At 38.3% G+C, this 27,705-nt stretch overlaps 2 protein-coding genes across 7 annotated transcripts in view; both read left to right on the top strand.

The window, feature by feature from the left end:
- The window catches only part of LOC143733204 (protein NLRC3-like), a 261,767-nt gene that overhangs the window by 213,637 nt on the left and 20,425 nt on the right, over positions 1-27,705 (top strand). For all 6 annotated transcript variants that reach the window (XM_077224813.1, XM_077224832.1, XM_077224847.1 and 3 more), the window contains one exon: positions 187-360. In XM_077224813.1, coding sequence (XP_077080928.1) covers positions 187-360 — 174 coding nt within the window. The remainder of the gene's footprint in view (positions 1-186; positions 361-27,705) is intronic.
- Positions 9,546-15,753, top strand: LOC143733265 (zinc finger BED domain-containing protein 4-like). Its single transcript, XM_077224896.1, has 2 exons — positions 9,546-13,778; positions 14,853-15,753. Exons 1-2 carry the CDS (start codon positions 12,442-12,444, stop codon positions 15,355-15,357), a joined length of 1,842 nt encoding a protein of 613 aa, XP_077081011.1. The 5' UTR covers positions 9,546-12,441; the 3' UTR covers positions 15,358-15,753.

The following is a 27,705-nucleotide window of genomic DNA, read 5'->3' on the forward strand; positions in this document are numbered from 1 at the left end:
AAACTGACAGCAAACAGCAACAGTGTCTTTAACAGTGTCTTTTTCTATATATTGATGCTGTTTGTCCTCTAATGATGTTTATGTGAATGTTTTACTACCTCTACAAATCACATTTGTAGTTAACACTTTTTATTCTATGTTTGCAGCTGGTATCAGGTATTCACCATGTATCTTTAATCTCTACAGGTTGAGGGATTGTGGTGTTACAGATGAAGGCTGTGTTGTTCTGGCTTCAGCTCTGAGATCAAACCCCTCACACCTGAGAGAACTGAATCTGACTGAGAATAAACTAGGAAACCGAGGAGTGAAGCTGCTCTCTGATGCACTGAAGGATCCTCACTGTAAACTGGAGATACTGGGGTAAGATTGTATAAATGTGTGTTTTATCCTCCAGTTTCTTCATATGGTCAATAATGAACAGAAGAAACAAACTAGACAAAAAATCTTCATCTTTTGTTTCCAAAAGACTTTAATCTTCATTAGATTGTTTCCAAAGTTTTAAGAATTTTTATTACTAATACTTATATGTAATGGATAAAGCCGTGGCCAGCTGTGCATTCAGGGCGATAAAAGACCCTTCTGTTTCAGTCCTGATCACCCTGTCAGGTTTACTCTGTGATGAGAACCGCTTGAATATATATTATCCTGCTTATTCTACATCTACGTGCCACATAAGTAAATAATTGGCAGGGCTTAAAGTATTCCGGCCGGGGGCCGGATTTCCGGCTTGAGGGCAGGTCCGGCCAAAATTTATTTATCAGGCTGGAAATTACAGTCGGAGGCACTTTCGGCGCGGACGCGCTTGGAAAAAACGAGTGCGTCGCTTCCATTATGAGTGCACATACCACGCGGCTACATTTGAAATAACGAACTTGAGCGCGCAAAAGACGCGATATGTGAACAGGCCCTAATCTGATTTGAATAAAACACCGGTCCCCTTCAACCTACCGCCTTGATTCAAGAGTCAGCCCGCACAGCTGTCACAGCCAATGGGAGCATGATATTAGGTTGTCTTACCCAATTGCTAGAGAGGAGGGCGGGTCTTGTGCAGGAAGTGAACCAGTTCGCAGTTAGCTTGTGCACACGCTATGGAGAATGGAGTTTATCAAACCAGGAGAAAATACATCTGCTTTGGAGAAGAAAGTAAAAAACAAGCGGCGCTGGGCATGGCTTGAAGAAAGAGGACAAAACGGGAAGGCTTTAGGCACTTGGTGCAGTAAACTTGCGGAGCCTGGAGCTTGTTTTTGCATAGTTTGCCACAAAAAGCTTCGCTATGCCATTAGCGGTAAAAAAAACAAAAAAACACTTGTCCGTCATGATGGAGAATGGAATTAAAGAGTAGTGAGAGAATGAGATGCGTGAGATCCTGTCAGCAGCGGCAGATCTTAAAGTTACAGCAGCCACTAATTCTCTCTGTATGTAAAGCTAACCTAAGAACAAAAGGAACAGAAAAAACTACTCACTGCTCTTGACTAAAGAACGCTTGTAGCTTTAATAAGGATTAATCTAATTTAATTTATAATTTATGCAGTGCGGACTGTTTTATAACCTTATTAAATTTCTGTATATTTCATACTTGTTAGACAGGAAAGGTACAGATAAATATGACATTTATTATGGGTTTAAGTGAGGATTGTTTTAAGTTCACTTTAATTAAAAGTTATTTTTTAGAAGCCTAACAAATTTTTAAAATTTGGGGGGAAATAATTTTTATCGAGACATCAGTAGCTATATTAATATCAGTGATACTGGCCCAGTAATAAAAAGATGCCATTAAGATACAGCCGTAATACTTGAGAATAAATGGTTCCATTTGAAAAGAAGTCCGTCTGTGCAGTCTGTCTATGCAGTTTCTGCCCCCATGAAAAAGTTCAGGCTCAGGATTTTTTTTTCACTTTAACCCCTGAATTGGACACAAAATATTGATTTGAGTTTAAATATTATATTATCAGAACGAAAAAGCTCAAACAAGACGACCATTTAAGGGATGATATACAGTCGTGACACTTATTACACGGCTTTTCACTAAATGAATAACACTTCAAGTTTGTTGAACTCTGACCTGCAAATTCGCATCATGTGAAGACGCGTGACCAGTAGAAGATTGAAGTGTAAGGGCCACACAATTGACCCAATGAAAGTATCCAGTGTGTGTCTGAAGGTTTCCTGCGCATTCTGTCTTTTTCATCTTAATTGTGCCTAACACTAGTGTTATTGCAGTTTAACCCTCTGAGGTCGACTATCGCGCGGGCTTATTTTCTTATCAGTGCAAAGGAAACTCAAAATACTCTGTTGATTATGATCTTACATATTAAGTGTTGTTTTGTGGATACAATAAAAACAAAGTGTAAAAATAAACATGATGCGCGTTCTGCCTTCTCTCTGTCAGTGAAGTCCATTCTGAAACGCATCCGAAAATTAACTGTAATTCCGCGAATACTTGTCATACAGGCACGAGTGTTTTTCCATAATGAAGCTTGAACTCTCTTCTTTTAAATGAATTAATTTATATAAAAAAACAAACATTCTCAGTTTATGTAATCTGTATGAAAAGAGAGAGATGTCAGTCTTTTTCTTTCCAGCTCATTATACCTGATTACGCGTTAATGTGCCACGCCCACGGAGAGCGCGCGGTATTCAAACGCAAATGATCTAAGGCAAGCCATGCAAACATGCCAACGCCCACCAGCTGGATTATAAAACACATCGTGTTTAGTAAGTATCTTACTACAGCTGTGTACACAGTGTATCCCTACGGTGTGAGGAATAATACTATCTAATAACCCTGGAAAATGTACCAGAAGTGCTGGTAGTTTCATTTCGAGGAGCAACGGACCCAGCTGATGTAGTAAGTCATTTATTCTTAAGTGCTTTGTTCTAATCGCGATATTGAATAGTGTCTGTAAACCGCAAAAAGACTGTTTAAATATGAATTGCGTGTCTGTGTGTAGGCTAAATGATGAATGAACGGCACAGGCGCGCGTGTTTTGTTTACTACAGTTATACAGCGCGTGTCTGTGCCGTTCATTCACTCTCGCACCTACATTAGTAAACATGTACATGAACACATCCAAACTATATTGCTATAGCCTACTAAGATGAGTAAAAATAGACTGAAATATGTTGAAATAAAATGTCTGTATAAGCAACTAACTGCAAATTAACATGTATATGCTAATATATCATACACAATATGTTACAGACTAAATATGAATGTTTAGACAAGATTTTGTGATTAGTTTTGGATAGATTATAAAGTTTTGACTGTAAAAAAAGACTACTGTCACATTAAATAGGTACGCTTTTGTTCACCAATTTCTGCTCATATGTTAAATATACTATATGATGTTTTGTCAAAAATAAAGTAGGTATATTGAATTATCAACTAAGATGTTATTATAGTGTTTGTTCCAATATTCAAACTAATGAAGCCTTACCTTTTTTAATACGTATGATAACATTTATACTTTTTACAAAAAAAGAATACACTTGAAATATTGTTAAAATTGTAATTGTTGTTGTAATTGTAACCTATTTGTAATTGGTTACAATTTCTAATTGTAAAATATGTATATATAGATAATTTTTTTTGTCCTTGCATTCTTTGGGATCCTGTGACACTCCTGTGTGAAAGGCTAATTAATATGCAGCTCATTATGTATGTGGCACATTATCCGGCCTTTGTCTTCTCAGGTGTGAACACGCCTCCACGCATATTGCCTTTCCAAACAAAAGGTGTCTTATAAAATTTAAATCAATGTATTGTTTTGTGTAAATGATTAGGCAGGATGATTTTCAGATCATTTTGAAGCAAAAACTCTAGGCAACAAACACTCATTAGTCAAAAGTCTTGTGGACACATACCTAGTATGTGTTTTGTGGCCTTATTTCAGACACTTTAAGTTTTAGTTTTTTCAATAACCACGCATAAACATTATTCTCTAAAAAATACAAACATGTGCATGCATGTTGCTCACATATTACGGTAGCCCCGTTTGTGCTATATAGAGTGAATTTACACCTTTGCCATTAACATGTTTATAAATAACTGAAAAAAGCACAAATGTCAGAGCATGTCAGTACACCTCCACGACTCAGAAAACACCTCAGACCCCAGAGGGTTATGGTCTTTAATTACACTTAAATTACTATTTGACTCAGATTTAGGTTGAAATGACCATTCATTATTGTTCTTTGTTCTAATACTATGAAATATGCTGTACCATGCCTGCTAATATTTCATATGGTATTTTATATGTAGCCCCTATACAGCTGCATAGATATGTAACTGGATAAAGAGAAAATCTAGAATCTTGCCTAATGTGTCACATGCTCCATCTAACCCGGATTCTATTATATACTTATACTTAACCCTGGACACAGATTTGCAGTTTAAATTAAACTCCATTCCGTGTTTTAGCTACAGCCTTGACTTCCACGCCGCTGCTTCCTCAAATCCATTCCACTCGCTCATTCAGAATCCAGGTAGTTCCAGGTCAGTTTAATCACCGTTCTATATTGCTGTTTTCATTGAAGCGCATACACACACACACACACAGTGGCGTCATTCCCATTCAAAGTGAGGGCACGTGCCCCCTCAGATTTTTCCTCCCTGATCTTTTTTTTGTCACAACTTTATTCCTATTATGCTCCATAATTACCAGAGCCTATAACGACTCAAATGTATTCTTCTGGATGTGTAATAAATCGGTCAGCATCAGCCCGCCCCTTTTTCCTGATATGGTGTCTGTGTATATCAAACAGCGCTCTAGAATCTTTGCTGTGTATGTTCAAGCAACTCACTCGTCTCGCACGTTGAGCTGGCAATGTTTTACAGATGATCTTGAAGTGGTAAGTGGGCAAAGCAACAAATCAGAAATTGAATTAATTATCGGATGATATTAAAAGGTAATGGGATTATTAGTGGTTGACCTGGAAATTTTAACTTGATCAAAAAGTTATGGGTTTGATATTAGCTGCGAATTCAGAGCATTAACTTAATTTGTGTCAGTGTAACGTTATCGATAGCTAGCCTAGTCTAACCGTAAACTAGTTGTCAAACTTCTTTCAAAGTCCTTCATTACATATTAATATTAAAATAAGTTAATTTCAGAGCACCACAAACTCAGACCTCAGCACCTTTATGTACCTTTAATGTAAGATTGTTCTTAGGTCACATACCAATTTAAAATCATAACATAAAAACTGCAATGGTACTGTTTTTAAAATCATGTGTAGTAGGCCTAAGTGTACAGTAAGTGTGTGTGTAAACATGCTTTAATGAAGTAGACTTCAAAAGCTTTTGAATTTGAGCTTACAGTTCTTTCATCAACCTGTCTTTTACATAAACTTACAAAATAGATACTTTAACTTAGTCCTCAGATAGAGGAGGGTCGCTGCTAGCTCCGTTAAGGTATTTCTGTCCCTCCCAAACTGCATTGTAATGGTGTGTTTAGCAGCCAGAATTTAAAATTTTTCAGGGGGAGAAACCCTCGACCCCTCCTAACATGATCCATATCACCCGTCAGAAAACAATTGCAACGTCTCAGATTGTGCCCCCCAGAATTTTGGCTTGCATGACGCCCCTGCACACACACACACACACACACACACACACACACACACACACACACACACACACACACACACACACACACACACACACACACTCACACACAGAGAGAGAGGAGATCGCGCTGCTCACACAGAAACATTCAGGAGCACAGAAACTTATCAACGCTCCCGCAACTTTTAAGTAATAAAATAGCTTTGCAACTAAATCGCTTAATTATATTTCTCAGCAACGAAGGGGTTACATCACTATACTGAAGTAATTAAACTTACAGCTTCGTTGTTAATAGAGAGAAGCTGAACAGACACAGGTACAAATCTCTCTCTCTCTCTCTCTCTCTCTCTCTCTCTCTCTCTCTCTCTCTCTCCCTCTCTCTCTCCCTCTCTCTCTCTCTCTCCCTCTCTCTCTCCCTCTCTCTCTCTCTCTCTCTCTCTCTCCCTCTCTCTCCCTCTCTCTCTCTCTCTCTCTCTCTCTCTCTCTCTCTCTCTCTCTCTCTCTCTCTCTCTCTCTCTCTCTCTCTCTCTCTCTCTCTAATTAATTCAAATAAATGCTATAATTCGTTCATTCAAATAAACATAATATTACACACTACTTTATCTCTGTGTCTGATTTAAAGCGGTCAGAATACTTGATCTAACGAGCAGTAACTGATGAAAATAACTGTCAATTTGATCCTTCTGGTCAAATATTGTGCTACAAACATCAATAAGAGCTTTAAACAGATCAAAACACATGTGAAAAAGAAGCAGAAACAAGCAATATCATATGTAATATGCACATTTAAAATAACGCATTCACCAACATAAAACAGCATATAAATCAAACGTCCTAAAGTTACTGAATGAAATGTGGACCCAGGATGAGCTTCAGGACTGTGAAGCTTTGAGGAGTTGATGGACTCGATCGACTCCATCTGTGTTTTAATCATCGTTCTGAATCCCATCTGACTCTAGTCTTTGACAAAAGCTTGATTTTCTCAAGTTTATTCTCAAAGCGTTGCTTTTTTATGAAATTTGCCCACATTCAAGTGTTGATAAAAAAGAATGCATGAAGCTAGAATAAAATATTCTGGGGAAAGGGTTATATCTATAGAGCAGTGATTAAACTACCTGTGCAATGTATGGTATAATCTCAGTATTTACATTATTTTTCTATTTGAATTTTTTTTTTTTAAATCTGTATTTAATTTATTTTTTATTTCACATCCTGACCAATATTGTCCTACAAACAATGTTCATATTGAAGGCTATGAAAACAAACATAGTGAATGTAACCGTGCAGTCTATCTATTTATGTGCAAAAAAGGGGTCAAATCACATTAAATTCTAACATTGTAACATTACAATCTAAAAACAAAATAATGCTTTTTAAAGAAGTTGAATTCACTAAACTAAAAATGAAAATAAATAAAAACAAAACTGCTATCATAAAAATACACTTGTATGTTTGAAATTCTACATACAGTACATTTATGTTCACCAACAACAACAAATATTTTAGCATATTTTACATTTTAATGTATATTTTAGTGAGAATTATTGCGCTCCTATTCTATTGCGCTCTGTCTGTTTGCCGCGCTCGTTCACAGAAGTTTAGCTTTCAGAAGCTTGTCCACTCCTGACAGCAAAATGGCAATATTTTCTTGACTTTCTAACATTTACAGATGGAGAATATGTCCGTGAAATGTAAGTTATGCACTGAGGAAATGATTGGATGTCACTTCAGTTTAAAGATTAGTAATAGAGATATTCTCCACCAATCGCTGCACAAGATACGGTTATGTATGATGACGAAAGCACATTATTGCTAGCCCTCCCAGAACCCATAGAGAATGCATTGCAGTGCCTGCAGGTCGAAAACAACAACATCTTTGTATATGTCTTATAGAGCAGGGGTCGCAACAGATCGCCAAAACTGTCCCGCGCCGCAGATTATTCTGATAGCGGCTGGTTCTGACATAGATCTGTCATGACAGCAACAGTTACTCACAATTACTTCGTCTATAGTGATTTTGCCTTCAAAATAAAAGTAGGAGAACGTTTTTGCAGCAATGTTTTGTTTTGAGTGAATTGAGAGCTTTTAATTTGAAAAGTTCTGAAAGACATAAAAGAGTCTGTGGATGGCTTCGTTGCAGATATAAGCTTTGCATTCACAACACTAGGTAGGATGAACGCATAGTTGTCTTTCATCTTCTTTGTATGTTTATTTTCGCTGTCAACTTTCCTCTTTAGACTCTTTGATAGAGCCATTTTCTATCACCAGCTTAAATGTTAACATCTCTCTGTACGCAAACAATTTAAAAAATGCAATTTAGTATGTGTAAAAAATTCTGATTCCGAGTGTAAAAGTAGGCTACGTCAAATAATTATTACAATAAGTTAGGCTCCATTGTCTAACAAGCAAATTAAAATGATACACATTTATTATTCACAATATGGAAATAGGAAATAAAACATAGTTTGTGAAGAGACTCAAACGTGCCATTGACAGTGTTTGGGGTGCCAGCAGACCCCACTGGACTTTTCCTTCATTTTTTAAAAGTGTTACCTTTATCTCAGAAACTCTGTGACTTTTGCTAAATAATCTATTTAAACATGCACCAAAAAACTGGGCTTGATTTGGTTGTTCTAAAGGTGTGTAAAGAAAAAAGTACCGTTTGAAAATGAAAAAAATGACTTTTTTTCATTTTGTTTGTCAAAAAAAAAAAATCCATTATAAATCTGAAAATCTCTACATATAAACCAAGGACTGGTCCTAGAGCATAAATAAAAAGTGGAACGAACTTTCCACATTTTATATGTATTACATAAACAGAGAGTAGTCGGTTTCTTTTCGTTTTGAATTATTTAGTTTAAAATTAGACATTTCAAGCTTTCTATATTTATTTCTCATGTCTGTTAGGCAGCTTTAACGCTGAGTTTCGGTTCATTTATGAGACGAGCTCCAGTTCACGAGCAATGCAATCGTTTCGCCGCCTCCACGTCCAGATTATATTGTCTGCTATATTTACTTCTTATTTATTAAATCCAGGCAAAGGTTGTTGAAACATTGATTAAAATTAAGATACAATTGAAACAAAACAAAATTCACTTTTTAGAAAGGCTTTCTACAAAACAAAACTTAATGAAGTGGTCAAAATCATGTCTGACCCACATGTCTCCCGATATATTGTGGCATCTTACAACACATCCCGCCTTGCTAAAACACACACGTGGATAAAAATAACTAAACAAATAAAAGAGGACTTGAATAAGCCCATTAATGGCATTTTTGAGTCATGCTCTTAACGAAATATGTTTTATTTCCTCTTTCCATAGGCCTATTGTGACTAATAAATGTGTATCATTTTAATTTGCTTGTTAGACAATGGAGCCCAACTTATTGTAATAATTATTTGACGTAGCCTACTTTTACACTCAGAATCCTCACGTACTAAACTGCACTTTTAAATTGTTTGCGTGCTGGAGTTACGCTATTACGTCATGTACAGAGAGATGTTAACATTTAAGCTGGTGAGAGAAAATGGCTCTATCAAAGAGTCTAAACAGGAAAGTTGACAGCGAAAATAAACATACAAAGAAGATGAAAGACAACTATGCGTTCATCCTACCTAGTGTTGTGAGTGCAAAGCCGGTTTGTCTGCAATGTTGTCATTTCATGACGGCTATTTTAGAGGTGTGCCTAGCGATCCACAGACTCTTTTATGTCTTTCAAAACTTTTTTAATTAAAAGCTCTCAATTCACTCAAAATAAAACATTGCTGCAAAAACGTTCTCGTACTTTTATTTTGAAGGCAAAATCACTATAGACGAAGTGATTGTGAGTAACTGTTGCTGTCATGACAGATCTACGTCAGAACCAGCCGCTATCAGAATAATCTGCGGCGCGGGAAAGATATTATTGCTGGCGGGCCGCCTGTCGCCGACCCGTCCTAGAGCATAAAGACAAAGTGGAACGAACTTTCTATCTCATACACACATGTATGTGACTAAAACAGAGAGCATTTGTATAGAAATTGGCCAAAAATCAACTAAACTGGCATAAATCTGAAAAGATTTCACAAATGCAACATGGAACAAGCATGTTCCCTCTCTCACACACACACACACACACACACCAGGGTCACCGCGGGTCCTTAAAAAATCTTAAAACGTCTTAAATAAAATGTTCGATTTTTAAGGTCTGAAAATGTCTTAAAATTTGAAATTTCCTATAAGGAGGTCTTAAATTTCACGTGGGACCTTAAATTTCTTGTCCAACTCGTCATCTGTTTTTTTGTTTTGTTTTTTTTAACCGCAATTACAGCGCACCATTTGTGGGCAGCACTTTGATCTATGTGGGTGGAACCTGCGTCATTCCATAGGTGACTGACGATGAATGCGTTGCGTTGATGGTTTGCCACACCAGCACTGGTGTGCTGTGCCGCTATGCTTCGCCACACCATTCTGTGTCGTGTTGCAGTGTTCATTTCGTTATTGAAAACTATGACGAAAAATGTTTGTTGAAGACCTTTTTTTCCCTGACTAAGACCAGAGACTATTTATATAGAGACATGCCACTTACTCATTCCTCAATACAACTATATAGGGAAAACCCGTAACGCCAAAGATGGCGGTTGTATGAACATGTCCCGCCCCTCCCGCTGGAAAGCCAATCGTCTGCCTTTAACAGTCAAGCCGGGAAACATTTAAGCCTATCGTCTGGTTCCACTGACGCATGCGCACAGTTGAGGTTTGCGACAGTGGAAAACACGTTACTGTTTGAAAAGGTGGCAGATTTGATATGCAGTGTATGTGTGCGTTGTGTAAATATCAGACATCCCAAGTGTCTACCGCATATTTATAGCGGCTCCCTGATGCCCGCAAATTAGTTCAAATCTCCCAGAATCTAGAGCGAGCGAGAGCTCACACATACTGTGCTTCAAACCGTGCAGCTCGCGCACGTCAGAGAGGGAGAGAACCCTTGCGCATGCGTAGTAAAGTATAACCTGCGGGGAAAAGGCGTTTTAAACCTTATTTTGGGGCAAAGTCATCAAACTTTTTCAGCGATTTTTATCATATTTTACTGCTGTTTCTATACATGCAGTTTTTATGTCCCGGTGACAAGTGAATGTGCAGTTCTGACTCTCTGCCCATTCATTTAGATAGGAGCCTGGTCTTGTTAGTCCGAAATAGCTGCCCGGAGGCGTTGCCAAGATGGCGGCCGAGTGGCATGACTTGCCTAAAAGGACTTTGCTAAGACAAGACGATGAGAGAAAATACCCACGTCATTAAACAATAACTGACAATATCAACACATACAATATCGTTGACGAAAAAAGACGAGACTGAAGTGTTTTTAAAAAAATACAAACTTGACCAAAACCACTTGTTTTTGTCGAATAAAAGAGACAACACATTTCTGACTGTGTTTACGAGCGTTCATGCTTACGGTTGCCAGATATAAATAATTAACTCCCCAGTCAGAGCTTCTGTTAAAAGAACACGGTTTCTACTCGGTCTTGTCAATAGTATCCGGCAATCATACTCGCACGCAAACTCTACACTGCTGAAGAAGCGCGGATGATCTGAAAACTCAGACAAGTAAGCTGGGGCCCGTTCTTCGTACGTTGCTTAAAACATCCGAAATCAAACGAGACATCCAAGATAATATCATCATGCTCATCATGATCCGGCTAATTAGGTTCTTCGAACACTCCTGCCGGTTATGATTAGTATAGCTGGATTGGGTTATCTGAGATAATTGTGCGTTCATGCGCTGGGTTAAAAGGGGATATGTATCGATAGTAGAAACATTGATCAGCCACGCTGCTATTGGCTGCTCACCGTGGCCAAAGAGAGCGCTCAGTGTTTCTCCACAGAAGAGCAAGAGTTATTGCTTGAAGGATATGCAGAATTTTAAATCTTAATTAAAACGCCAGGGAACACCTCAAAGTGTGCAAAAGCCAAGAGAGAGGGATGGCAAAACGTAGCAGACAAATTAAGTTTGTAGTTAGATGTTTTCATCACTTATTAAAGTATATATTTTGATATTTTAATAATTTCTAAATAATTAATAACTTTGTTCATTGTAATGTCAGAGTCACCACCCACTACTAGAACATGGGAACAAGTAAAAGTGAAGTACTAGAATATTCTACATAATAGTAATTTGTACTAACTAATCTCTTTTAAAAAGGCACTGTTAATAAATGTTTGCCTGTTTATAAAAGCAACCAAGAAAAAGGCTGAGAAATAAAAAGAAAAGAAACAAACAGGTGGTGGTCCTGCACCCCACATTATACCCAGCAGAAGAGCTGGCGCTTGGGTTAAATGTGAACCTTGTGGAGGGCATCCCTGGGTTCAGCTCTTCCTCAGACACACAGCCAGAGGCCAGGAGCAGAACACCTTCACTGCTGGGAAATCAACTTTAAATGATCCTAGTACACTGTAAAATAATTTGTTGCTGCATTAAATTAAGTAGGCCTATAATCCAAATGGCTGTCCAGTCATATCAGCTGTTAAACCTTGAGTAGCAATGAATTGCTTTGACTTGTGAAAGTCTACATGTGTGACTGTGAAATTACATAGTTAATGTAAAAAAAAAAAATATGTTGCCATGAGTTATTGATCACATTTCCCCCAGTGTACTTCATTGTAATGAAATTGTGTTTTCCTCTTTTGTGCAGTATTAAACAATACTAGGGATGTCCCGATCCGATCCACAGCATCGGTATCGCGCCGATACCGGCCCAGAACGCTAGATCGGAGATCGGAGGGGAGAAAAAAATATGAGCGATATCCAGTTTAGCGGCGCAGCCTGTCACGTGATGAGAGTAGTAGCCAATTATAGTCGCATGAGTATGAGAGTTAGCTACGGTATTTTACAGAATGGCCATGTCAGCGGTGTGGAATTATTTCAACCTTAAAGAGGAAAAAAGTCCAACGGCTGAATGCAAAATTTGCACTGCAAATGTTTCGAGGGGTGGCAGTGCTGTTGCTCGGTTTAACACAACTAACTTAATTAGGCATTTGGAAAAACACCACGCGGAACAGTATGAGGAATTTCTGCAAGCAACGGCTGCAAAGAAGAGCAAAACGCCCCGAGTCCGACAGCAGACATTGATGGAATCAATACAAAGTCGAGAGAAACTTCCCCCGTGCAGCAACAAGGCCAAATTGATAACCGAGAAACTAGTTCAGTTTATTGTCCTGGACGACCAACCCCTTTCAGTGACAGAAAATGTGGGATTTCGACGCCTACTTGAGCATCTCGAGCCTCGCTACACTTTGCCCAGTCGGCATTATATCACGGAAAAGGTAATCCCTCAGATGTACAACGAAGTTTGCGATGTTCTCTCCAAACTTGTGGAGAATGTAAGTGCAATTAGTCTCACAACAGACATCTGGAGCTCAGAGGTGAGTCCAATGTCCATGTTGAGTCTGACCGCGCAATGGATAGACTCTGATTTTAGTTTGAAAAAAGCTATTTTGCATGCGCGGGAGTTTCGTGGCTCGCACACGGGGGATTTTATTATGGCAGCAATTGAGGAGATGTTGCGTGAATGGAAGATTAATAAAAACAAAGTCCATGTAATCTTAAGGGACAATGCAAAAAACATGAAGAAGGCCATGGATCAACTTGGCGTGGCCAGTTTAGGATGCTTCGCGCACACACTGCAGCTAATTGTACATGAGGGGCTGTTGTCGCAGCGGAGTGTAAGTGACGCATTGGCCAATGGAAGAAAAATTGTAGGCCACTTTAAACACTCGCCGCTTGCCTATGCACGGTTAGAAGACATCCAAGTGGAGCTAAATATGCATCCTAAGCGTCTGCAGCAGGACGTCCGAACTAGATGGAACAGCACCCTGTACATGATTGAAAGCCTCATTGCGCATAAACGAACACTATCTGCATATACAGCTGAATACGACCTGCCAGCCACACTGACAGCAAACCAGTGGGGGCTGCTGGAGAAGGCTTCCACGGTTCTGGCCCCTTTCGAGGAGATGACAAGGGCAGTGAGTGCCTCCTCCGCATCTCTAGCTGATGTCATCCCCGTTGTGTGTGTCCTGAAACGTGTTCTCAGTCGGGAAAACGAGGATGATCAGGGGATTAAGACAATGAAAAGTACCCTCCTTGACGCAGTCAACAGACGATTTAATGACGTGGAATCTGAGCCATTATACTCGGTTGCTACTCTACTGGATCCACGTTACAAAGACAGGTAAGGGAATTTCTGTTAACTTTATTTAGTGTGTGTGTGTGTGTGTGTGTGTGTGTGTGTGTGTGTGTGTGTGTGTGTGTGTGTGTGTGTGTGTGTGAGAGAGAGAGAGAGAGAGAGAGAGAGAGAGAGAGAGAGAGAGAGAGAGAGAGAAACAAATCCCTCATTCCTCTGTATGGTATTAATAAACTTTTAATAAACTACAGAACAGCGCGAGTGGGAAGCGGCATGCGAGCAGAGTTTATGCCGGATCACGCGAGCAGAGTTTATGCTCCGAAAACTAATATAAAACACACACTCAAAGTAGGGTAGATTTAAATAAATAAAAACGAAATTTAAATAAATAAAAACGAAATTTAAATTAATAAAACATAACAACGAAATTTAAATAAATAAAAGCGAAATTTAAATAAAACAAAAACGAAATTTAAATGAATAAAAACGAAATTAATAAAACATAACAACGAAATAAAAAAAAACGAAATTTAAATTAAAAACGATAATAATAAAAAAACGAATAACTTAAATATAGAAAAACGAAATTTAAATAAAGAAAAACGAAATTGTGACGTGGCGTCCCAGTCTCGTTTGAAAAATAATACATTTTGTTTCTATTCTATTTTACACAACGTCAAAGCACCGCAGCTTAACCCAAAATACAAGCGCAGGCTTGCATTTCTGTCCATACTCCACTGTTCTGCGCATATCAAATACCAACCCACCGAATATTCGGGTCCAGCCCTAGAGAGAGAGAGAGAGAGAGAGAGAGAAACAGAAACAAATCCCTCATACCACTGTATGGAAGTGTGTGTGTTTGTGTGTGTGTGTGTGTGTGTGTGTGTGTGTGTGTGTGTGTTAGAGAGAGAGAGAGAGAGAGGGGCAACAAATCCCTCATACCTGTGTTGTATGTGTGTGTGTGTGAGAGAGAGTAACAAATCCCTCATACCTCTGTATGGAATTTGCACTACCATTTCATTATTTCCACGTCAAGTACTGTATAAGTCTTCCAAGCAGGCAAATACCTTGATATTAAGAAAATACTAGATTATTAATATTTTATATATTTTATTATACCAGGTACTTCACAAATGCAGACACTTTGAGACTTGGAAAGGAAGCATTACTGGCGGAGGTAGGAAAGATGGAGGAAGTGTTGAAGACTACATCTGAAACTTCAGCTTCTGACTCTGAGCCAGCAGACAAAACTCCACGGATGGAGGCGTTAGGCACAAGTACCAGCAGCCTTGGCAGCATCTTTAATGAAATCCTGGAGGAGAACCAAGTATTACCTGTTCCAAAGATAACCACAAGTGCACAAATTCAAGTGGAGACCTACCTAAGTGAGGCAAATATTCCACGGTCGGACGATCCCTTACTTTACTGGAAAGTAAACCAACCTCGACTGCCCTCCCTGGCAGCCACGGCAGTTAAGTTTATCTGTGCTCCCTGCACAAGTGTAGAGAGTGAGAGGCTCTTTAGCACAGCCTCAAATGTGATTAATGAAAGAAGGAACAGGCTGACGTCAGAGACCGCTGAAAAAATAATCTTCCTAAAGAAGAATCTGCCCCTCATGGTTATGTGAGCAAACGTAAAACATGTTCAAGAACTTTGTTACAGGGAAACTGCACCCGTGAAAGTGATTTTTTTTTAATTTGTATAATTGTTAATAATGCAGCTAGGTCAGGAAGTTTGTTAAGGTTTAAACTGTTTAAAGTTAGGGTAAGGTTTAAACTGTTTGTTAATGTTATATTTATGTTATACATATTTAGGTCTTTCAGTGCCTTTTTTTATTACTGTGATTTGCACATAGCTGCACTGTGAGGGACAGTTTTGTATTTATTTGGTTATTTACAATGTAGTATGCTGCTGTTTAAGTTTGTTTTAACTTTAAACCTGTTTGTAGTACTGAAGTACTGAAGTACTTGTATTTTAATTTTTTGTAACATTTGAATAAAGGGTGGCAATCTTTTATAATAAACTGTTGTTGTGGACTATACTGGAGGTATATTTTAGGTGGCTAATTGAGAAAAGTGCTATATTTTTTATTAGTTAAAAAAAAAATATCGGATTAATATCGGTATCGGCAAAAGCCAAAGGTGCGGCATCGGTATCGGTATCGGAAGTGAAAAAGTGGTATCGGGACATCCCTATACACCAACACTTTTATGTGTTTCCAAGCAAGAGGCTGAAGCATGTGCAGTAAGTGGACTTTTTCTAATGTTACATCAAAAGGGAAGAAAGTAGCTACAACACTTTGTAATGCCCATTTTTCCCCCCAATGCACAGGACAGTGAAGAAACTCTCTCAGGTATCTTTAAGTGCATAAATAACTTTACTTAATTTACACTTGAGTACCTATTATTTCTATATGAGTTGCAGGAGTCCACATCTACAAAAGAGTCTGCACAAAGCAGTGATGCAGAGGTGGGCACCCTAGAAAACAGAGTATTTTGAAAATACTTTACAACTTAAAGAAAAAAAAAACTGGCACTAGAGATAGAGTTGCTTCATAGGAACTTCAGAGTAAGTGCTAATATATTATTTCACACAGAGTACAATATATATTATTTGCAGGCAAAAGATGACTTGATCACTGGCTTTTCTTTACAAAGAACAATTAAAATAAAAATCAAGGAACTAAGCATATTTGTCTTGTCTTTTATTAAACATTTAATGAAATGTTTTATATTTTTCTGATGGTGCAGTGTTGTGTAATATGGCCCATGCGATGTCACAGTCCCTGTCAGGTGTATCCCTCAGACTTTTCAGATACTTTAGTTGGCTAAAGTTCACTTCATAGTGTGCCCTTGTCCTGGCTAGAGCTGCACTGTAACTGGTCTGGGGTTTGGGTCAGGGAATGGGGTCATAAAACACCTGTCTCCAAGCAGGATCCTGTTGTAATCACCTGTTTAATGGAAAAATTCAGTTCTGTTAGGATAAGCATACGTGTATGTAATACAGTGAGCTTGATATTTATATTTTTCCTTATCACGTTCAAATAATGTGCATAAATCTCAGAAAATTCTTGAGTCATGCACAGATCCTGGACATATTTGTGATATGGAACATAGTCACACACCATCTAAGAGATTTTAGTCAGTCAACTGCCTTTTTAAAATTTGATATAATACTAATCTGGATAAGAATCGCAATAGTAACTTGCCTGCACTGTTATTAAAGCCCGACTCCAACGAGTCGAACATTTATGCGTTTCCAACAAATTAATGATGTAAACGACATCCTCACGAGTCATGAGAAAAATGATATCTCTCAAAAAGTACACTATCGCGCTGTGCTAAAAGACTTCCCGTATCAGCTCCGCTTAAAAAGCCGCGATCTAATCCTGTTAACATGAAATAAGCCGCTCGCGAGCAGGTTCAAGATGGCGCACCTGTTGCTATGACAGCAAGTCCAGGATGAGCGTTGAAGAACCAAACAATCCAAGATCATGCCAAATCGCCAACAATCAAATCCAGCTAACTGAGTTAGCGACGTACGAAGAACAGGCCCCTGGAGTTCATCTTCATTTGAGATTTTCTACTTAAATTAATTAAAGTGTCATTCAGTTGGTCTTTATTCTGTCACGAGCTGCTTGCGCTGTTTGTGTGACTAAATCTGCGATCAAAATGCAGGCTGATATCCAGCAGTGTTTTTAATGTTGATCATATTATTGCTATTTTGCAACGAAAGCCACGGCAGAACTGCAGCACACAGCGGTGATTCGAGAACACTCACAGACATCCATTTTGTTAGGCAGAAAAAATGGCTTCTTTCAGGGCTTTTATCAAATTACCCCTAGTGTTCTCCCAACATTTATTCAGCAAATGTGAACCCCTTAATAAACCATATTTGGCAATTGTTATACCATCTCCCTCTTGATGCACGACACAACTCGAGCATCAATTTAACATAACATTTAACATAGTGTTTTTTATAAAGTTTGCCATCAACACTAACCCAAACGTTGTCCTTCAGACAAATTTCCTCCAGACATCTTTCTCTGCCTCTGAAACAAAAATATTACATTCTTAACTTAAAGCCACAATCTCATCTTCTTATCGAAGTATTTGAAAGGCAACGGCCCTCAGTCTCACAGCGTATTCTGCTTTTCAGGCCTGTTGTTTGGTCTCTCAAGTCAGTCATCTACAAACATTTCCAAAGTCATCAATTTTCCCTATCATATCAGGTCGTGCTGTGCAGACTTGGTCAATGTCAGTCAATCATTTCTCCCCCTTTGTTCACAATAATCATAAATGTGAGGGGCTCTCTTGATAATTTCATGTTGACTTAGCCAATATGTCACTTTGTTGTTTCCCTCAAATCTACAACATTTTCATTTATCTCAGCCCATGCCAGATTGTGATCTACAACTACACAATTCCAATTTACTGATCTTCAAATCTACATTATGTATGACAAAAGTATTACTACCAGACAGAGCTTGATGGCCAATCAACTTAAAGCTTGTCCCATGTTCTGTATTGTCTTGTCATCAGATTGACTCAAAACTATTAGCTTCCTTAAAACTTGTCATTAGCCTTAACCCATCTGTAATGATAAAACCCTCATTCCAGAGGTTAATGACACAATATACACACTATTCAGACACAGTATTCGTACCCCAAACTAATACATACAAGACATAAAGTGCTGTCACCATCACACACACACACTCATACTAGACACACATATGTTAACTGCTCATTCTCAATGTTCACTTTTCTTTATATTATTGCTAAAAGATTTAAATTTTAAATAAGATTTTAAACTTCCCATTTTCCTGTAGCTTCTACCTAATTTTACATGGTATCTTAACCACTTTCAAAGCACGTCTGTTCATTATTCATTTGATTTTTAGACAAGTCAGCTGGGTTGTTTTGTTTCATTATCATTATTTTGCTTCAGCTTGCTCTAGCAGGCAGATAACAGAAAGACAGACACAGTTACCATCCCTTCCTCCAACTCAGGCAGTCTCTCTCACTATAACAAATAATTTTTCCACCAGCCTCCTAAGGCTGTAACTTAGACAAAATTTGTATTCATTACAATAACCTTTGACCATTCACCTTTGTAATCCAAACTTTCCTTAAATCAAAAGCTGTCTTCATCTTTAGCCACCACCATGTCTAACGACCTTCAAGAGTTAAAACTATGTCATAGACCTATTAGTTCAAAATCAACACTATGATTTTCCTTGCCCATAAGGCAAACCAGTACATAAAAAGTTTTGCTACTGTCTCCACAACAACAAAAGGTAATCACTTCATGGCCTCAGCTGGCTCTCGAAAGCCCACTCCTGTTAGCCCTTTATCTATAATCTTCTTCTCTTCAGGGTGTCGTCCCCTGGCATATTTGCAGACGCTTGTCACAATAAAAAAAACAAGCCATACAACTAATGCGGTTTCTTCCGGCGAGTGGTATATATAGAGGAGCTTTGCTTTATTGGGGAGACATGCCGTGACTCGTCACCGCGTCATCTCCCCTTAACGGCATAAGGACGCTGCTGGCCTCACAGCTCCTGCTCAACCCTCATACCTGTCTCACATAACACACCTCCATTCAGGAGATGCCCAATGACTTTACGTGATCCACTCTGGCTTAGGTTGCCCCCTGTCTGGCCAAAGAAGGTCTTACCCGTCATCGAGATGGTCACTCGTGCCCACTGGTGACCGCTCTTTCCAATCACACAATCAGTTCTCTTCAACAGACCTCAGCTGTTTTCTGGAGCTTAGGAAAGGCACGTTCAAGAGTCACCAGGGCCATTCGGATTGCCTAATAGTGTTCACACAGGGAGACAGGTCAATAACAACAGTATTTAATCACTTAAATCCATTAACTATCTTAAAAGCAGAAACCTAGCTGCTTAGATTATACTCAGTGAATTTAGATCACAACCGTACATTCAGTGTACTTCATCTGTAGCCGGAGCCATCGGTCCTGAATGGTGGAGACTAAATTAGACAAAGTTGTTACTGGTCCTAAAATACGCTAATCAAAATGTCACCTCTATCGTTTAAGGTCTGTATTATTATTTTAAAGACTTCTTTAAAGTCATTCAGTTTTACATTTAAAACATTTACAAATACAAATTGCCCTCTGAACGGCAATGATTTCTTTTAACCTCTCCATGTCTATGATTTTCAACTGAAACACTGTGCTTTACTATCAATAACTTATTTTCACTTATGACACAGGCTCAGATAACAGCTTTTATCTGACATTTAATGAGAGAGACTCTGAGGCATTCAAGACTGGTACACTGCATTTTCGTCAACTTTTAACATCAGACTTTATCTACCATCTTTTAACTCTATCCCAGCTTAAGGGATCTTTGCCAGAAAATACATGAGTTTTCAAATAAACATAGTTTTACAGTTGTCCTTTGCCCACGTCAGGGAATCTAGACATTACAAATTTCCATTCAGATTGAGTCTCTGTCGCCCTGGCACTTTCAGCCACAGCACACACCAGATTTAGATAAGCGAACTGTTTCATTACAGCCAATAGCAGACTTATCTTTTGGAAGCAAAACATCAGCTTCTAGTTCTTTCATGGTCAACTTTTCAAGCTGTTTGTTTAATCAGATGCCTTTCAACACATTTTACATTTAGCAACTGTTAATTCAGTAGCCTACTGCTTCTGCTTATTTGTTCTTACATAAAAATAATTATTCTAGTTCTCAATAACGTTTCACATTTCTCAATCTCAATTTTAATTGTCAAGTTCTCAACCATAGTTTAATATTTGACTTAAGTTTTCTCTTGGAGTTTATCAATCTCCAATTAGGATTCACACTAATTTTGACAAGGCTACTCTGCATCTTTTGCAGTTATTATAAATCATCTTTGAGATCTGTCTCTCTATATTACCTTTACATATTTTGCAACTCACATTTGTTGGAGTCACAAAAGGATTCACTTTAAGACTTCAATCTTTTGACCTTGTTTTTTTATCTCTTATTTCTCAGACCAAAAATTGTCACTGTCGTCATTTAAACACTGATCTATTTTCAACCCCACATTATTATCAGAAATGTGTCACGTGTTAAATGGTCCTGCTGACCACAATCAAGACACTCTCTGTCATCTGGTTGGTTCGTGTGTCAGCCTCAACTACAGCATCAGACACCTTGCAGTTTGATCACTGTGAGCTTCCAAAGGGCTTCAACTTAACTGCACACCCTTGAAGCAGTGTGTGTCCCATTCAGGAATGTAAACAGACCCACTGATAAGCAGTTCTCTGTATTCCTTTGACCATCCACCAATGGCGGATTCAATCACAATAGCCAACTCATACTCTTCATCATTATTATTGGCAGAACATAATTTCATGAGCAGCACAGAGAATGCTCAAAATATTCGAATTTGTTTTCTGTCTTTACCTTACTAATTTGGTATTATCATCAACAACACTAATTACAAGTACTGTTGCTGTTATCCCAGCTTATCTTTTACAAAACATCATCTGCAAATCTCTTCAAAATGAGATCTTCAGAGCAGAGCTGTTTACAGCATTTGCTCTCTTCTGTCTCACTATTTATTTATTTATTTATTTATTTATTTTCCCGGACTGTTCAGTTACTCTTCATAAAGTGTAACAATTTGTACATCATTATTTTCATTACAACTGGTTTGAAGCCTTTTCCCTTCCATCACATGGTCAGTCTGCAGATTCAACTTAATATTATCATTATTGTCTCAGTCTTATCTCTACTGTTTCTCCAAAACAGATTATATTACTCAGTCCGTAAATTACACAGACAACCATTATAGCTACTTGCTTCAACCCTTATTTTCTTAACATTAATAAAATAAAACAGATATATCATCATTTCAATCATTATTTTATCAAAATCTAGAATTGTTCCCCATTCTGCTTAAAACATTCTTCATATCATGTTAATCCCTGTCAATCATACAATGCCTTATTTTATTCTAAAACTTTTCATATCATTTAAACAGTTCATTTAACTTCCATAAATTCTGTCAGACCATGTCTATTTTCATCACATATAGTTTTCTACTATATTTCTCCTTTCTTTTCCCTACATGCCAGTTCCTTCATTATCCTCTCCTTTCTTTTCTCAAACATGCCAGTTCCTTCATTATCTAACCAGTACATGATTGTTTGCTAACAATCCCCACACACATATCTCACACACCAACCTTTTTGTTTTTCACTTCCCTCTTCCATCAAGTCTCTCACTTACAGTTCCCTCTATTTCACACAGACAGCCTTATTGCTGCTTGCTACTTCAATCCTTATCATGTAAATTTAAGTTCTCAGACATCTAATGTCATGCATCCATTTACTGGATGAAGAAGTAAAAACTTTATTTCTCCTGGCAGTTCGACTTTTTTATCTGCCTATTCACACATGTTGAATGCAGCCATAACAACCTTTTTGTTTCTCACTGCCCTGTTCAACTGATTCTCGCACTACTTTCAGTCTAGTTGTGCTCAGTGTTCCCTCCCTGGGGAAATAATGGTATTTTCTCAGTTTTTTCAATATCTAAAACATAAATTTTCCCCCATAATTTTCTCATTTGATAGAAAAACCGGTGTATCAAATTTTGCATGCTTACCTTGAGACTTCCCCATATTGGCTGCTTCTCTGTTCTCTGTGGATTTCTCTTCAACGCGCGTTTTCTCTAATCTGTTTAGGCGTCCCCAACAGACCCGATTTTTTCTTTTAACCCAAATCGGTCGGGTTGCACTATTAGTGCCCTCCTAATTAAGGTTTACCAAAAACTGTTCTGGTTCCCCCTAATTAGCCTCAGTACCTAAAAATAATTTGCTCCGTCGTGGAACAACTAATTTTCAGGGTACCTATCTGTTTGAAATCTCTTGATCTGTTACAGTCCTCACTTAATCCCAGATTATTTATCTGCTTGAAATTTCTTGTTCTGTTACAGACCTCAATTAATCTCAGATCATTTTCCCTCGTATCTGTTTGAAATTTCTTGATCTATATAGATCTCAATTAATCTCAGATTACGTACCACAGAAACAGCCTTCAGCCAATATGGTTCACTCACATTTCATACCCGAAACAAAATACTTTTCCCCAAAAGAAAATATTTTAGACGTCTCTTACCAGAGATATGTTGGTTGCCACGGGTTCGCTTTCTTTTGATTCCAGTGGAGCCCCTCCCGGACCCGACAGCGGTCGGCCCCTCTCTCTCAAGCTTACGAGGTAGAGCTGGAACTGCTCAGTCCAGGTGGCCAAACACCGTCCGCTCTCAGGTCCAGAAGGCACTTCCAAGGAATCCCACTCTGACACCAAAATTGTTGTGGCAAAAATTCATCTGTAACAAACATCACTGCGTAAGAGACACTCAGAGTCAAATTATATAAAATAGAAGTATTTATTCTTGCAAGAATAGGAGCAGTCTAATACACAGTTGTTACCCTGTGCAGAAGAGTGACACACCCCCAGACAGACTGAACTAGCTTTTATCTTAGTTTCAAGGCCTTCTTCCCCCCAGAGCCTTCCTCCCAGTAGTTTTCCATAGACGTCACTAGTTGGCCCACTAAGCTCCCCTGCACCAAATGGCCTTCTGACATCTAGGTCAGAGGTCCTTGTTCGTCTGTTCTCTGGAGTGTCTCCCCCTTCTGCCTCCCCAGGTACATAAACAGAATCTTCTCTCACTACAAGTGAGAGACACACATGTGACATTATTTGAATCATCTATATTTTACTAAAGATCAATGAATATCATTAAAATTGCCACCACACCTGTTTTGTCCGTAAACTAAAAAACTCTGATATTATACACTTAAGGGTGTGAATCAGTACTAATCCACCTGCCATATTATTATTACAATGGCACATGAAACAATAAATACAACTTGTCAGTCAAAAAAAAGTACGGCACAAAAGATTTCACTAACCACCCCCAAAAACAGCTTTCTGGCTCTAACTTTAAAACGGCAAGACGTAAAGAAGAAATGTTTTCGCGGGTCTGATAGGCATTGTGTGCTGTACTTGCTGACGAAATTTGACGTACATAACGTGAGTGGTTTTCAAGGAAATCTCAATGTTTCATCCGTCCCGCGTTTCAATCGTCCCTGCTCTCCCCCTGTAGGTGGCAGTTGTCGCGAGGTTAGTGTGTGAGGTCAGATGATGAGTGACAACGCGGGGGGAAAAAGAAAAAAAATCGGAGACGGATGAAGGACGCTACGACAGAGACGGAAGGCACTCCTGCCACAAAACCAAAACCACCCTCATGTAAATACCGCGATCAATGGGACAGCGAATTTACTTTTCTGAAGAAGAGCAGGGTAGGGGACAGTCACGCGTTTTGTAACTGCGACTTTAGCATCTTAAAACCTGTTAATCGTTGCCAGTGCGCCGGCGCACTGAAGCCTTTTTTGTTTTGTTTAAATAGTTCAAAGTTACTATCAGATTTAATGTTATTACCTTGACAAACTATACATCATTAAAAAGATATAACACTCAAGTTTCAGTATTTGACCACTATTGTATTCTCAGAAACTTTGAAGATGTTTCATACAAAATAAATTTCTAATAACTTTACAAAACTGTAGCTATTAATAACTATTTTTTCATTATGACAATAATGAATTCTACATTTACAATAAACTGCCAGGTGTCAGCTTTCAAATGAGATCATACTTGTGATTTTAGTGCAAAGTGTTTATGAACTGTAGGCTATCTGTTTCAGTTTGGGAACGCCATTTCTGAGGATTTTTCCAAAGTGGGGTTGCAGCCTAACAGGTTAAAGAATGCAAAGTCTGCAACAAATTTGAACTATAACTCACTAAAAGAGTAAAGAAAAGTTATGTGACATGCAAGGAAAAACTGTAAAAGAAAAGCAATATGAAATGAAAATAATGTGTGGAATGAAAATAAAATGTAAATGTAGAGACAAGCAATGTTAAATGAACAGAAAATATGCAAATAAGCCTTTAAAAAAAATGCTCTTCATATATACCCTTTAGTGTTTTCATTTAAGCTATAACACTTGTCTTAAAATGTAAGGGATAACGTTACTGGAGCTTGGTTGGGGTGGTGGGACTGCTCGCGGTGGGCGCAGGAAAATTCCCTTATTTTCAAATCCAAAACTTGACAGGTATGGACATCTGTGTCTTAAATCTGCTCCTTTGTCCTCATAAATGACATATCTGTATGTGAAACACTGAATCAGTGTTTCTGACTCTTCAGGCTTACCTGTGACGCTCCATGAAGACTGAATGAATCATGGAGGACAGAGAAACATTCACAGATGGAGATGTTTCTCCAGCATTCAGGTACATATAAACCTTCATATGACCTTAATGTTATGGATAATACAGTGTGTGTCACATAACAGTGTAAGGCCGTCAAACTCGATCCAATGGTGGTATTCGAATTAGCGGTGAAGGTCTTTGTGTGTTACTGTCTTTTCTCGCAGCAAAGTATTTTTGGTTAAATGCAATACATTTTCTCATATGTATTTTCTCGTTATTTCATCTGACTCCATAAATGAAAAGGGTTTTAATGATATCTGTGCATCATTAAATGTGAGCGAATGTTTTACTATTCTTTTAAACTCTTGAATGAAAATAATGTCAATTAAAATAATCAAATATCACAATTTAATATGTCAGGTAAATGTATCATTACAATTTCTTAATCAATTCAAGGATAATCAATGCAAAACATCAAATGCTCTAGAACAAAGAGGAAAAAGTTTACCCGACAAGAAATGCGTGAGGCTGATGTCTCGCAACTCTCGACCTCACGGGCCGATCTCAGATATAGAAAAGGCCCCGAGCTCTCGCTGCGTTTCATTATATACCCAGACCTCATGATCTAAACATCATCCACAGTGGACATTTACCTGTAAGTCACCATTTGCTAGCAGTGGAAAATTAGGATTCAGTCAAATGGTCGAAGGTGTTAACTCAAAGACACACCCTCCAGTATTGGAGGGTGTGGAAGATATTTCTAAACTTCCTAAGAACTTTATTACCTTTTGGGTTTACTTCTTTGGGAATGAGACATTTGTACCAGCCGTACCGAGACATTTCAAATAATACCAAATATGTATAAAACTAGATGATAATCATTCACATTAAACCATTTAGATTCTTGTGTGAGTTTGGGAGATCTCTGCCAGGATGAAGAATGGGGGAGAGAAATGTAGATTAGGATGAGGGAGGTGAGACCTTCGTCTCAATAGTGCATGAGGGGGAGTTCAAATGTTAATTTCCTTTGTTTTCTCAGAGAGTGGCCCTCTCTTAAAGTCCTTCCAGTTTTTCCAGTCTTACAACAGTGTGTTCTGCATGTTTGCTGTGATTGGGAAGGTGTTCTGAGAGCTAGTCTGGTGCCGTGAATGGAATAGATAGATGGCTGGATTTATCCTTGTGCAATGTCTTTTCTCTTCAACTTTTGTGAAGCTTCTCTTGGATAGACTTGGATAGATTCTCTATATGAGGTTTATCTACATGTAAAATAAGCTGAATGAAAATAATTTCTGTCTCCAATTCTGATAAAGTCAATTACACAGTCAGAAATCAAATTCACCGGAGCCCAGCTGTGTGTCCATGAAGAGTGATCAGTCTATGGGAATACCATTACAATTTAAGGGAAAACACACACCAACTGATCTGAGGTACAACATTTCATTATACAAGTTGTCATATATGTGTAAATTTTGTCTATTCTGTTGTCTATATTATGTGAAAATACAATACAACATTTGTATGGATGGATAACTATCATGGTGCAATGTACAATTGTCAAGTTAAAGGGATAGTTCACCCAAAAATTTAAATTACCCATGATTTATTTTCAACTTTATCAAGTTTACATTTACATTTATTCATTTAGCTGACACTTTTATCCAAAGCGACTTACATTTGCTATATTTCAGAGGTCGCACGCCTCTGGAGCAACTACGGGGTTAAGTGTCTTGCTCAGGGACACATTGGTGTCTCACAGTGGATTCGAACCCGGGTCTCTCACACCAGAGGCATGTGTCTTATCCACTGCGCCATCACCACCCCATATCAACTGTAATAAGTAGCTTCAGACAGACGGCCTACGCATTGATTTACGGTGAAAGAATAAACCTTGACCTGACGCATGACGTACTGACGAACGTGTAAATTGTAGTAAACAAAACACGCGCGCCTGTGCCGTTCATTCATCATTTAGCCTACACACAGACACGCAATTCATATTTAAACAGTCTTTTTGCGGTTTACAGACACTATTCAATATCGCGATTAGAACAAAGCACTTAAGAATAAATGACTTACTACATCAGCTGGATCCGTTGCTCCTCGAAGTGAAACTACCAGCACTTCTGGTACATTTTCCAGGGTTATTAGATAGTATTATTCCTCACAGCGTATGGATACACTGTGTACACAGCTGTAGTAAGATACTTACTAAACACGATGTGTTTTATAATCCAGCTGGTGGGCGTTGGCATGTTTGCATGGCTTGCCTTAGATCATTTGCGTTTGAATACCGCGCGCTCTCCGTGGGCGTGGCACATTAACGCGTAATCAGGTATAATGAGCTGGAAAGAAAAAGACTGACATCTCTCTCTTTTCATACAGATTACATAAACTGAGAATATTTGTTTTTTTATATAAATTAATTCATTTAAAAGAAGAGAGTTCAAGCTTCATTATGGAAAAACACTCGTGCCTGTATGACAAGTATTCGCGGAATTACAGTTCATTTTCGGACGCGTTTCAGAATGGACTTCACTGTCAGAAAGAAGGCAGAACGCGCATCATGTTTGTTTTTACACTTTGTTTTTATTGTGAGTATCCACAAAAAAATAGACACTTATCAGGATCTAATGATGTACAACACTTAATATGTAAGATCAAAATCAACAGAGTATTTTGAGTTTACCTCAGAGGGTTACATAGTAAGGCAAATGAGGGTAATTAATGACACACAGCTG

This window comes from Siphateles boraxobius, unplaced genomic scaffold (genome assembly GCF_051911475.1).
Source record: "Siphateles boraxobius isolate OS27281-9 unplaced genomic scaffold, OSU_SipBor_1 125, whole genome shotgun sequence".
NCBI classification, from domain to species: domain Eukaryota; kingdom Metazoa; phylum Chordata; class Actinopteri; order Cypriniformes; family Leuciscidae; genus Siphateles; species Siphateles boraxobius.